The sequence below is a fragment of the Lactuca saligna genome, chromosome 8 (genome assembly GCF_052625555.1).
Source record: "Lactuca saligna cultivar CGN05327 chromosome 8, ASM5262555v1, whole genome shotgun sequence".
NCBI classification, from domain to species: domain Eukaryota; kingdom Viridiplantae; phylum Streptophyta; class Magnoliopsida; order Asterales; family Asteraceae; genus Lactuca; species Lactuca saligna.
Window position 1 is genome coordinate 268,941,090 of NC_136424.1, and position 13,382 is coordinate 268,954,471.

Sequence of the window (13,382 nt, forward strand, 5' to 3'; positions counted from 1 at the left end):
AAAAACCTCTTATAAGTTATCCTGCTTATCCCAAATTTTCTTACTATGATTATCAAGACGCCTGGACTAAGGCATTCTTTATTCGGAATTATTCACATTCATGGTTTATCTTCTTTGATTTGAACTTCAATTGTGAATATCCAAGATGGTTTATCAATTGGTACAAATATATGGGTATTCTTCCAAATTGTTTACCAAAAGAAATTTACGTTGGATATCTCAAATTTAAAGAATTGTTTATTCAACAAATTCCAGAATTTGAATACATGTTACAATTCACTATGATATTTAAAGTTCCATGGATAATGTCTTGGACTTTTCATTATCAAGAAGTAAAGGACTCCTCTCCTCCCTGGCTTAATCGCCAATTTCGCTCAAAATGGTGGGATAAAATGAAGATTTCTCAAGCTAGTGAACAAGCAGTAATTAAACATTATCAAGAAATATATATTCAAAAACCAGAAGTCGAAGCCACTTTTATCAACAGTCTTCCCAAAAGTGATGTGGATCTAATTGCAAGAATTAAAGATGCTGCTACCTCTTCTCCTGAAGAACTTCAAAAATTACTTCAAGAAATTCGCCAAACTCCATCAGTTTCTGACGATTCTCCAAAATCTATAAAGAATGATTTATTTGAAGACGCTCAAGACCCTTTTGATGATCCTTATGAAGAATAAGAAATCATTATCCATAAAATTGATGTAATACTTTAAATGTAGGATATTTCGTTTCTTCTATTATCAAAATTTCGTTTTTCAAGTACGAATACATATATACTATATAGGTATTCATGTATTTATGTATAAACAATTTTTATCAAAATTATTATCAAATCTATAATCAATGATGATATGAAGACAAAAAACTTTAGAAGATGCTCTATAATGACTTGCTTTATCAAAAGAAGATGGTCATTGATTACAAACGACAATTGTTTCAAAAGATGAATGACAACCACTTTCAAGGACAACCACTTGCAAGTAATTATTGATTGGCCATGGATTCTTACGGCAAAAAATTATCACTAGATGATTTCAAAACTTTGAAGACTCCAAGATGATTATAAATAGAGACTATCCTTTAGTTTGAAGACACAAGAAAAAATTCATTCTCTAAAAAATGTTCATCCCATGTCTAAAAAATCTCCAAGAGTCTCTCTTTCTACTAGTAGATGTTCAAAGTCTTTAGATTTTCAAATAATTCTTTCTCCAGAAGTATGTACTGATTGTAATTCAAGCCTAATTCAAGAAGGTATTATCTAAAATATTTTATCGTTGTGTTGTTTCTCTATGATAATTTCATTTCGAGTTATTCTAACTATTAATTCTACAAGATTTGAAATTTTTGTTAAAATAGTACTCGTTTTTCAAATTCATGGTTAAATCATTTAATTATGTCTAGCAAAATCTTGATGAATTGTATTCCTAAGAGAAATATTCTTTTAAAAATACAGCAAATCCAATAATCTATTAATAACTCTGAGCAAAATCTTAAAGATTCTTATAAACCTAATAATCAAGGCACAATTTTAAACAATAATCATATTCATGATGTTTGACGATTCATAAGAGCAAGTATTAAAATTCGTTACAAACAGATACGTTATCTAAAAACAAAACTAGTCATTTTCTAGTTCTAAAATTGATAGAAGTAAGAAATGATAGAAGACAGAAATGGTGTGTATATATATATATATATATATATATATATATATATATATATATATATATATATATATGTTTATTTTTCTTTTGCCATCTATCATCCTATTAGGTATCCTAATTAATATCATGTCACATGTTAACCTATTAATTTTATATTTCAAAAATTTTAAATTTCCCACTCTAATTATATTGAATTATTAAAATTTGAATAAATATTAAAATAAAATTAATACGTATTATAATGTCACATATTTATTTAAATCAACAATTATAATTTTATATAACTAAAAAAGTATTTCTTAAGTAATAACTTTTTAAAATAATTAATTAATAAGTTAGATGTTTTATTATAAAAATTTAATTAATTTTATAATCGTAATTTTCATGAGTTATAAACTAATTATTTTATATATGACAATTCTTAGCCATTTAGATGATTTCAAAAAACCCATTAGCTTATTTTGCAACCCATTTCTAATTTTGTATTTCCTACAAAACTGCTTATTATTCTTGTAAAATTAATTTTTTATTGAAAATTTGAAAAAACTATGAATTAGCTAGATCTTTTTCTTATTTATTGTTAAATTGAACTTTATTCTAATAAACTGTATTTTCAAGTTGTGACAATGTCTTAATGTGGGAATTTAAAATATATATATATATATATATATATATATATATATATATATATATATATATATATATATATATATATATATATATATATATATATATTTGATGAAAATTTGGATATAATAAAATTGAAAATGTTGTTTTAAATTCAATTGTAATTTCAAAGATATCTAAAAGAAAACTAGAATCTAAATATATGTTTTATATTATTTTTATATTTATCATTTAATTATCAAACCTTTTTAATTGAGTTATGAAGTATCAACTACCAAAATTTGATTTTCAATAAGTCCACAATAGCCTAAGCAACCAGACCCAGTAATAATAATTTAAAGTTACAAGAAAAATAAACAGACTTAATCCATCATCAAGGCCCGGTTAGAAAGTACATGACTAATGGGTCATAAGCCCAGACCAACAAAGCCCCATTGGCTAAAGCCCAAATGCGTCGAATAAATCATGTCTTTTTGCTTTGTTCTCCTGTTTTCGCTCTCTTGAACTCGTGTTCTTTCTGATTAGGGTTTTCGTTCATCACGATCGTCTTTCAATTCATTGATTGAATCACAAGGGCGTAAAATCTCGACGGAGGTGAGCGATATGCACTAGGTATTTGATGTTCGATTCGTAGCAATAAGCTTTCTCAAATTCTAGGGCTTTTTGGTATAGATAAAAGAAAATGTCTCGTGTGTACGTTGGCAATTTGGATCCGCGTGTTTCTGAGCGAGAGCTTGAAGATGAATTTCGCGTCTATGGCGTTCTAAGGAAGTGAGTTGTACATTAATTCGTAGTTTTAAGTGTTTCATCTGCTATTATCAAGTTCTATTTGCTACTGCATTCCTAATAGTTTTCCATCTATAACGATGCGCCTCTTCTTATCTGTTTGACATTGATGCAGCGTGTGGGTTGCTAGGAGACCACCTGGTTATGCATTTGTCGAGTTTGACGATCGCAGGGATGCTCTAGATGCTATTCGGGCACTTGATGGTATGTTCAAATCATTCATGGAAAATCAAAATCCTACGATCATGACCTTCTTTAATGGTTCTTGTTCTAACTAGTAGTTCGCTTATCATCATCATGATCATTATGTCTTCCATTAAACAGGGAAGAATGAATGGCGTGTGGAGCTGTCCCACAATTCAAAAGGAGGTGGTGGTGGAGGGCGTAGCGGTGGTGGTGGGCGTGGTGGAGGTGAGGATTTGAAATGTTATGAGTGCGGTGAGCCTGGTCATTTTGCAAGAGAATGTCGCCTGAGAGTTGGGGGACGAGGTGGAAGGCGTCGTAGCCCAAGTCCAAGGCGACGTAGAAGTCCAAGCTATGGAAGGAGGTTAGTTGCTTCATTATATATCATCCATTTTAGCAGATAATTTATTTTTATTTTTTTTTAATTTTTATAGGAGTTATAGCCCTCATGGAAGAAGCTCTAGCATATCACCTCGTAGAGGTCGTAGCTACAGCAGATCACCACCTCCTTATCGCCGTTCAAGGCGTGATTCACCATATGGAAATGGGTATGATTTTTTTTTTTTTTTTTTTTTTAATTTTTTTAAATCTAAATGTACAGACTTATCTATGTCATTTTGGTGTAAGCTGACATTAAGTTCTGTTTTCAGAGTGTAAAGGCTGATTTGGTGTATTCAGATTCTTCTCGAAGCTTAGAGGTGTTTTTCATACTTTTAGTTTACTCTTAATGCTTTTGTGATGAGATATAATATCATATGTTTGTGATATTTGAAGTGATTGATTGGTTGGTTGCTAAACATTTTTTTGTACATTTTCTTTTCATTGTGCTGTGAGAGGTTTGGTTATCAGCTCAGCCTTCGCCCTCTACTCTATGCATCTTAGACTACTACTCTTCTCTGCACATCATCATCATCATCATCATCATCATCATCATGGTGGCTTCTTGTGATTGTTGATGACTACTTCAAATCTGCACTTTAAAATGATATCTTTTTCTTCTTCTACAAGAAAGCTTTTGATGTTTTAACTCAGTTAAGACATATTACTTGCTGCTGAAGCTGTTAAGACATTAATGTTCCTTCTTCTTGTGTCTTAACTCAACTACCCGGAAAGGTAAGTGGCTACCAAAATTAAAATTATTTTTGAAATTCTGAAAGGTTTGCTTCTAGAAAAATGCATTTTTTTACAACTTGCCATCAAATTTTTTGTTCTTTATTTAATATTTCTTAATTCTTATTCTTATTTGTTTGGGCTTTGACGTTAGCAATCTCTTTGGTTGTGTTGTTTGAGTACAACCATAGATAGAATTTGTCGATGTAATGAAATGGGTTTATTTTTACGTTTTGTTACATGAGTTTTATTCAGACTGTACACAAGAAATGCGATTTCTTTGTAACAAATAATGCAAAATGAAGAGTTTTATATTGAACCACAATCACTATGCCAAATGGGAGTTGATGTAATGTTGTTTTTGATCAAGCAACTTCAAAAAAAGTGAGAAAGACTCACATCTCTTTAATTAAAATTGTTTTTAAGTGGATGAATCAAAGCTATAAGTGAAGATAAATATAATAATAGAATGGTTCGATACGTGACAATAAACTCTTGATTCGAGATAATATTAGCTAGGTAGTAAGGTTTTTCAATCTATTCCCGTGTTGGAAAAAATTTACAAAAATAATCAGCAGCAAATTACCAAATGCCCTCTTTAAAATCTACAAAATAATGTAAGAGATTTTTCTTGACTTCAAGGGTTTGTTTATACAATAACAACCCTAAAAAATGTATAATGAAAAAAAATCATCTTTCTAAGAAAAATACCCTAAATCATTCTTTTTTTATTCCATTATAATGTTTCATTCCTTTTTCATCACCAATTTTGGGATTGAAACTCTGCATAATGTTGGATTTATGAAAAAAGAATGGCACGTGACTAAAGTGTTCTTGTTCTATCGGATAAGAAGTTTGTAACGCGTTTTTAAATTTTTTTTACAAACTTCATTTTTTCTTGAAAACAATTTTCTACAAGTGACGTTAAAGTTACTTTTTAGTTATATAAAAACTTTGCCAAAGTCCCAAAACTGTGCAAGAATAGAATATTGTATAAAAGAAATAAAACATTACAGAAAAGGAATAATAAGGGTGAAGTTTTGTAGCACCCAATTGAGTTTTAACTTCAACTTACTATGAACAATCTAAAAATAAAATAAATATAAATAAATAAAAAGACCCAGAAACAAATTGATAAAAAAAATTAGTATAATACTAAAAGTCACAGCTTTTCAAAGGGTATATTATCTAGGAATGGATTTGTTATGTCATTACCAACCTAATACGAATCTAATAATCAAACAGTCATTCTCCTGGGGTATAGGGACGATTCTATGGGCGATTCTTGTTCTAGATCAATCCTGCTATAACAACTTGTACATCATGCAATGCAACCTGTACAATCTTTATCCAACGGCTTCACTCTAATTTGACACGCCAAACGTTGAAAATTTGGTCATTTCCTCACAACAAAACAAGATTCTAATAATTAAAACACTCACTTTCTTGGATAACCCCTTCTCCAAAACATAGTACATCACGCAATAAAAGTTGTACATATACATATAATAAATTCGTCGTGGTCCAAATACCCTTCTTTATCAATTACATAACTGTTATCACTTATCAATCCATTAAGGGACTCTAACTAATCAATAATTTGAAACAATTTCTAATTTCCTATGAACTATCTTTATATATAAATGATAATCTAATTTAAACAAAAACCTAGGAATTATCACTAAATCATAAACTAATCAAATAAGTCACTCACCCATGATGTACTTAAAAAAAATTAAAAAACCCCACTACCAATAAATCATGTGATGTTTAAGATAACTAAGTGGTCCCCCTAGTAACAAAACAAAGTAACAAATCTTGATCTTGCTAAATTCTTATAATAATAAAAATTATAAATTGTATCATCCAATGTGGTCCTGAGAATAACAAATTCATCAGATTTGATCTCTAATTGGTTTCAAGTTGATACTAAGATTATTATTGATTACTACATTTCGTATAAAATATAAGCATTCTAAGTTCTTTAGACTTGAAGATCTTTGAGGAAGATGAAGATGAAAGGCACATTGCCATTTGTGGCTATGGTGATTGGTCAAATTGCACAGGTGGGGTTGACTTTAGCTGGGAAGAAAGCTATAGAAACCGGGATGCATAACTTTTCTTATGTTTTCTACTCCAACTTTTTAGCATCACTTATTCTTCTTCCTACTTCTTTTCTCATTCATAGGTAGGTACCTACTTTCTTCTTCTTCTTCTTCTTCTTTTTGTTTTTTATTTAAATCTTGAAAGAAATTTAGATTGTATATTCTTTTTTAAAATTTGTTTCGCAGATCACCGAATCGCCCTCCTCTAACGTTATCTGTTGCTGGTGGTTTTCTTGTTGTTGGCATACTAGGGTACCTAAGATTTATGATTTCGTATATAAAAAAAGTTATTTAATTTATGATTTTATAATAAGTTTTTTTTTTTATTATTATTTAAAAAAAATCTATATTTTTTCAGGTTCTTGGTACAGGTGGTTGGGTATGCTGGACTTACGTATGCTTCTGCTACAGTTGCCACAGCGATTCTTAACCTCATACCAGGCTTTACTTTTATACTTGCCATCATATTTGGGTAATCAACACTCTTTATTTCACATTATTTTAAAAAAAGTTACTATATAATTAAAAACTACATAACATACAGGTTTATCCTGTGTTTGATATGCATTGAACTGAAACCGAGACTGATGTCAACGGGACTAGAACTGCAAACTTTTTGCAACACCCAAAAAGATGTAACAAGATGAGACAGAGACTCGCTCTCGATCTCTCGTCTGTACAAAAGACGTAAATGCCCTCATCCTCATCATTGAAAACATCCCTAGAAAGCTTGTCCTGTCCCACGTAACAAATGCAGCCGAAGGCTGCATTTGTTATACATGACTGGACAGGACTAGACAAGCTTTCTAGGTTTGTTTTCGATGATGAGGATGAGGGCATTTACGTCTTTTGCACAGACGAGAGATCGAGAGCGAGTCTTTGTCTCGTCTTGTTACATCTTTTTGAGTGTTGCAAAAAGTTTGCAGTTCTTGTGCTGTTGACACCAGTCTCGGTTTCAGTCCGATGCATGCATAAACACAGTACAAAGGTAATTTGACTTTGTGACTCTTTCAGGGTAGAAAGACTAGACCATGGAGGGGTAACCAAGTGGGCCAAAATCATTGGAACCCTAGTTTCCGTTTTAGGGGCTATAATTGTAACTTTTTACACGGGCCCCGCAATTATAACTTCTCATTTAACTTCAATCGCTCCACAACATCTCCTTGGTCAATCGTCATCAGAGTTCATCCTTGGTGGAGTGTTAATGCTAATCGACTGTGTCTTAGCTGCTCTATTCATTATTGCACAGGTAGATTACATTATTGGAATTAGATCACTACCAACACAGGGGTAATTCAGTAATTTCACAGGTTGTGTTACTCACGATAAAAACATTTACAGGCGGTCATCCTCAAGAGATACTCAGCAGTCCTGATTTTGATGTTGGCTTACTGCTCGATTATATCCGTCCTTTCGCTTTTGGCTTCATTGATTTTGGAACACGATTTGAGTGCATTTAGTTTACAGTCTAAAACTAGGTTTCTTGCGATTTTGTATGCGGTAAGTTGAGAAAAAGAAAAAGTATGAAATTAGTCAAATGACTAAACTACCCCTGTGTGATGGATGAAAAATGATAATGTAGGGTTGCTTTGGGGCTGGTTTTCAACTCACAATTGGAGCGTGGTGTGTGAAGATGAAAGGGCCACTTTTTGTTGCTATGTTTCATCCATTAGGAATTGTGATTGCAGCTATTATGGGTGTTATATTTCTAGGAGATGCTCTTTTTCTTGGAAGGTAATTAATTAATTAATTAATTAATTATCGATGGATTTATCTTTTTTTTTTTTTTTTTTTTTTTTTTTTTTTTTTTTTGTTATATTAATGAGATGTTGTTGACAGTTTGTGTTTGAAATAATTGGCAGTTTAATTGGATCAGGAGTGATTGTGATTGGATTTTATGGTGTAATGTGGGGAAAAGGTGAAGAAGATAGAATTGTTGAAGGGAATATGATTGAGAGTTCAAAAACTCCTCTTTTGCAAGATGAGATTCATGATGATAATGTCATGCTACCATGAACATGATGATAGTTTATGAAAAGACTTGAAGTTTTAGTCTATTGTAAGACTTTTTGTTGTATGATATGATGTTTTATTGTTATTGATTAACATTTATAAGATAACTTTTGTATCTTCCTCATGTCATGAAATTTATAAAAAAAGTTAGAAAACAATTTGTAAATACCATGTAACAAGTTTTTTCTACATTCTATTTTAGTAAATCCATAAGTGGCATTACACTTTTTTCATGTCATGGTTTATCTATAATATAAGTACACAAAAAGATGAAAAGTCATATACGCATCAGGAATTGTTTGTGTAAACTTACAAGAACTTAGCATTTTCATTATCATGATACATAACCTAATTCATCAAATGCCAAAATGTGTACAAGTACTAACCTATTATTTAAAGAATAAAGGAGAGGAAAAATACCAATTGTGGGTTTTTCTATATTTCAAATATTTAATTAAAAAGATACTTAAGGGGTCATCTATTTATAACTTACAAACTCCTAATTCCAAATTAAGGACTAATCCAAAAAAGGCAAATCCTTATCTCTCAAGATAGAACCGTTTAAACATATAAACTGGTTAATGAAACAATTCCTAATTAACTAATTATACAACAATCTTGTTTTACATCTAAACTATCATGGACTCCCTATCAATATCATCAAGATGATTTATGCAAGACAATAAGAACATAGTCAAGAAATACATGAAAAAAGATTAAACAACAGTTTGTAAATAACATCTAACCTTTTGGTGAATCAGTTAGTTGCATTCCACTAAACAATAAGAACATGAATGAGCTGGCTGTAGCTAGGAGTTGACTTCCACTAGTTATCATTTCCTTGGGAAAAGAATTATAAAGATACATAAGCAAAAGCACACAAAAAGTCAACATATTGACTTCCAGAAAAAAGCAAACATCTTTATCTTTTTTTTTTTAATACATTGTGTAATGGTCAAAAGTCAAACCACATAAGTACGTCAAAACTAAAGGATAGAATAGATGTTTCTTTCGACGCCTCTGAGAAGGAAGAGTCAATTGCCTCCTACACTTTACAACTAAAAAAAATCCACATGTCAAATTGTGTCATTGTAGTTCTAGACATTTTTTTATGATTATAAAAAATTTGAAGTCATTTCACCACATTATCTCGTCAAATCTTAAGTCAAACTCATATTGTAGAATGTGAAAAACTCTACAACAGCCATAATGTGTATAATTAGATGTGCTAAAATGCATATATTTCTTTATATAACATTGATCCAAATCAAGACACTCAATTATTTGTAATCTTGGAATATTTCCCAAAAAGGATGTGGATTAATTTCCTAAATAAGAAGGCACTAAGTTTGTGTTGAATCTTAAGAATGTAATTGCAGTATTCAAGTATCAATGGATAAGTTAGACAGCAAGAAGCAAAGGTGGAGGATGACCTCTTCAAGTTCTTAGATTACAAGATGCAACTAAGCATGCGCACAAGTGGTCAACTCTTTTGACTTGTTGACAATTTCACATTATTGTTTTGAAAATTTCCTATTTTTCATATAATATTCTGTATAATTGAAATTCACAAGATATTCGACGCTTCCCACCCAAGAAGAGTTGGTTGTCCCCTACCTTTTGAAGCTAAAAAAAGTTCAACTTTAAGGATCATAAACTCCATTACATGGAGTTTTGTATTTCACATTTTACACGATAATATTCTTTAGGGTTATCACTTATCATTATATCTTATCATCATCCTTATTACCTATCAGCATTACAGCTAAATTCTTGAAAAAACTTATATGTTATACAAGGTTTAATCAAGAATTGAAGTAAAATGATGACAACACACCATGTTAGTTTTTTCTGGTATGCTAGACTTAAAAGGGCATGAGAACTTGGAAGCACGACCAAAGTTAAGCCCTTTTTGAGAAGTTTATTAGGAAATACATGTTTAGGATTCATTTGTTTAATCATAAATAGTCAAAGGCTATGAATATTATAGTATTGTTCATCACTATGCATCACTTAACCCACGCAAATGCATCAAATCTTGTACAGTACAAGCATACCAGCAATTAGCACAGCTATACCAACTCATCGCTCGTATTGGCAAATAATCGAACACCTGGTGTGCAATTTGTTTTTCTACTCATACGATTACTACGATTCATACGATTTCCTTTAACATATCGATAATCATATGATTGTAAACCTTTCTACCATCATCGTTCGCTACAATTCATCGTGAACGTACTAGCAAAAGAAATTGGATTTGATTAAAAGAAAAACGCACAGTTTAACTATGAAATTATACCTAAAGGTTAAAGAGAAAGATACAAATACCATTTGTAGAAATCCATTTGCAGAATTCTCTGTTTAATGTTGTAGCATTTAGCCGTTGGCTTCATCGTCCATTTCTGTTTGCATTCTTTGTCTTCTTTTCTTTTAAGAACATTTGTGTGCCACACAGAAATATTAGTAAATTGATTGTATTTCAAAAATTAGTAATTATATTATTTTAATTCAATTTTAATTTTATATAAATATGAATATTATGAGAATTAAATATGTACCACAAAAACTAATTAACCTTTATAAAAAAAAAATTGACACTATATATGTTTATTTATAATATATAAAAGTTTTTTTTTTTTTTTTTTTTTTTTTTTCATAATCTAATTCAATTTGTCAAATTTTATTTTATGATTATTTTGACATTAAAGGAAGTTCATTAATAACACTGATATTAACTTATTACTGTACTTATTACAATTATTATATTAAAATATGATGCAAAGGTTTTAAATATTTTGATATTTATATTTAACTTTTTTTTTTAAATTAACCTATATAAAATATGTATCTCACAAGTATGTTATAATATATAATTTGATATAACAAGTTATTACCATACAAAAGAGAGACAATTTCAGTTTAATTGTTTAAATAAATGGTTTTGGCAATTATTTTATGATCATTGTACAAAACAAATAAATCTAAAAAGTAAGAACAAGTCAAAAACCATTCAAGGTTCTTTCAAATCTGTAAAACCCCATAAATTGATTGATGACACATAGATAGTTACTTTAGCAATATAGTTTTTATAATGCATTAATATTTCCGTTTTGATACTTTCATGTGTAGCTAGTAAAGTAACGAAAACTATATAGGAAAGACAAAATTTATCGTCTTTGTTTAACTTGTCGACATAGTATTTAAATAAAATTAAAATTATATAATAAATTTATAAAGAATTACAATAACAATATAAATATGGATGGGTAAAAGTATTTAATTTATATTGTGAATGACGTATAACAGTAGACACAAGGTAGATTTTGATTTTGGTGGGGTCATTTTAAACAAGAGCCACCAAAGACCTATAAAAATCATATCTTTAAGACACCATTACCTACTATAACTATTGGAGCCTATTCAATATAGTATTATAATAAACACCTTTTTAGGTTAATTTTATTAAAGATATATTTATATATTTAAAAGTTTCGATTACTTAATAGTAAAAGTTCGATTTGAAAGTATACTCTATGAAATGATTAGTGGCCAAAAGTATATTTTTATGTGTAATCTGACCATGTGGTTATGACCCAAGTATATTTTCATGAAATTTACATTATTTTTTGTTACATTTACGATGAAGATTACAATTTTGGAGAGTTTATATGTTAAAAGATTCATCTTGTCTATATGGTCTTTAGAATATCAAATTTACTTCGTTTTTTTGGTATCAAAGAAAGTTCATTCGGTTTCAATTTTATGTACGTTTGGTTATAAAATGACATCTTTATCATTTTTATTTCTTTTATATTTTTCTTAAATTAAAACTATTTTAAAAAAATAGGGTAAATTACATGGATGGTGACTATGGTTTGGGGTAAATTGCACGCTTAGTCCCTAAGCAAGATTTTTAATTCGGACGATTTGTGGTAATGTTGAAGTTTGTAACCCGTCTGGTCCCTCACTTAACATTCTGTTTGTCCCCCCCCCCCCCCCCCCCCCAACCCACCCCAACATGAAAAGCATGTAAGGGGTATTTTTGTCCTTTCATATCTCTTAGGCTTTAAAACTGATTTGTTCTCATTTCCCCCTCATTTCTTTTATCAACCGTGTTCTTTACTTTGTTCTCCTCCCTCTTTTCTTATCACGGGTGCTACAAAATCCAACATGGTGAAATGTAATTGTGGTGATGTAGGTGTTACACAGACTTCAACGACGAAGAGAAACCCATGTAGGGCATTTTATGCTTGCCTGTTACACGTACGTTGTTGTAACCCTAGTATGTGTTAATCAAAGCTATTAAGAGCCCGTCTATGCTAATCGAAGCTTTTGAGAGTATATAAATCAAGGTTTGGCTTTATCTCGTGGGTGGATGAAGAAAAGCATTGCCATGAGGCCAAAATAAAGAACGAAGGACTTCAAATCTGAATCCAATAACTTGAAGTCTAAAATCAGAATCCCAAGACATTGTTAATAATCAGTTGATTTTTTTGGGATAATTGTTTACAAGTTGTAATGTTATGTTCAAGATCAAGTCATGTAGCTGTAGTTGTTTAGAATGCATTGTAATGAATACGATTTGTATCAAGGGTACATTTTTATCAATGAAAATGATATTATGTTTAACTTTGTTGTATTTTACAATTTCTGAAGTACATTGGGACCATATAATGCAAATGAGCAGAACAGATGACCAATATAGTTTGCTAAAACTACATAGATGGCAATTAAAACATTGTTTGCTAAAACTAAAGAGATGACCAAAATAAAATGAAGTACGTTGCTAAAACTAGTTAATACAATTTAAATATTGTTTATCAAAAGCAACCAACACGACCATTACAACATATAACCTAGTTTAAAATACCACAATGTTTGTCGACATCAA

General features: G+C 30.3%; 2 protein-coding genes and 1 long non-coding RNA gene across 4 annotated transcripts; 2 read left to right on the forward strand and 1 right to left on the reverse strand.

Annotated features, from left to right (window-relative positions):
* Positions 1-215: 215 nt before the first annotated feature.
* LOC145008782 (uncharacterized) lies at positions 216-10,942 on the reverse strand. 2 transcript variants are annotated; one of them, XR_013663634.1, is made up of 3 exons: positions 10,820-10,942; positions 9,235-9,328; positions 216-615 (listed from the first exon to the last, which is right to left on the reverse strand). It is a non-coding gene; the product is annotated as an uncharacterized LOC145008782 (long non-coding RNA). The 2 variants fall into 2 exon arrangements; XR_013663633.1 differs by lacking the exon at positions 216-615 and having other exon boundaries at positions 5,502-9,328.
* On the forward strand, positions 2,756-4,449 carry LOC145008781 (serine/arginine-rich splicing factor RSZ22A-like). Its single transcript, XM_078967394.1, has 6 exons — positions 2,756-2,885; positions 2,964-3,062; positions 3,193-3,281; positions 3,402-3,624; positions 3,695-3,808; positions 3,911-4,449. Exons 2-6 carry the CDS (start codon positions 2,974-2,976, stop codon positions 3,915-3,917), a joined length of 522 nt encoding a protein of 173 aa, XP_078823520.1. The 5' UTR covers positions 2,756-2,885; positions 2,964-2,973; the 3' UTR covers positions 3,918-4,449.
* Positions 6,380-8,573, forward strand: LOC145008780 (WAT1-related protein At3g28050-like). Its single transcript, XM_078967393.1, has 7 exons — positions 6,380-6,558; positions 6,662-6,727; positions 6,834-6,947; positions 7,490-7,724; positions 7,817-7,975; positions 8,058-8,209; positions 8,338-8,573. The coding sequence occupies exons 1-7, from the start codon at positions 6,380-6,382 to the stop codon at positions 8,489-8,491; spliced, it is 1,059 nt and encodes a 352-aa protein (XP_078823519.1). The 3' UTR covers positions 8,492-8,573.
* Positions 10,943-13,382: the final 2,440 nt, after the last annotated feature.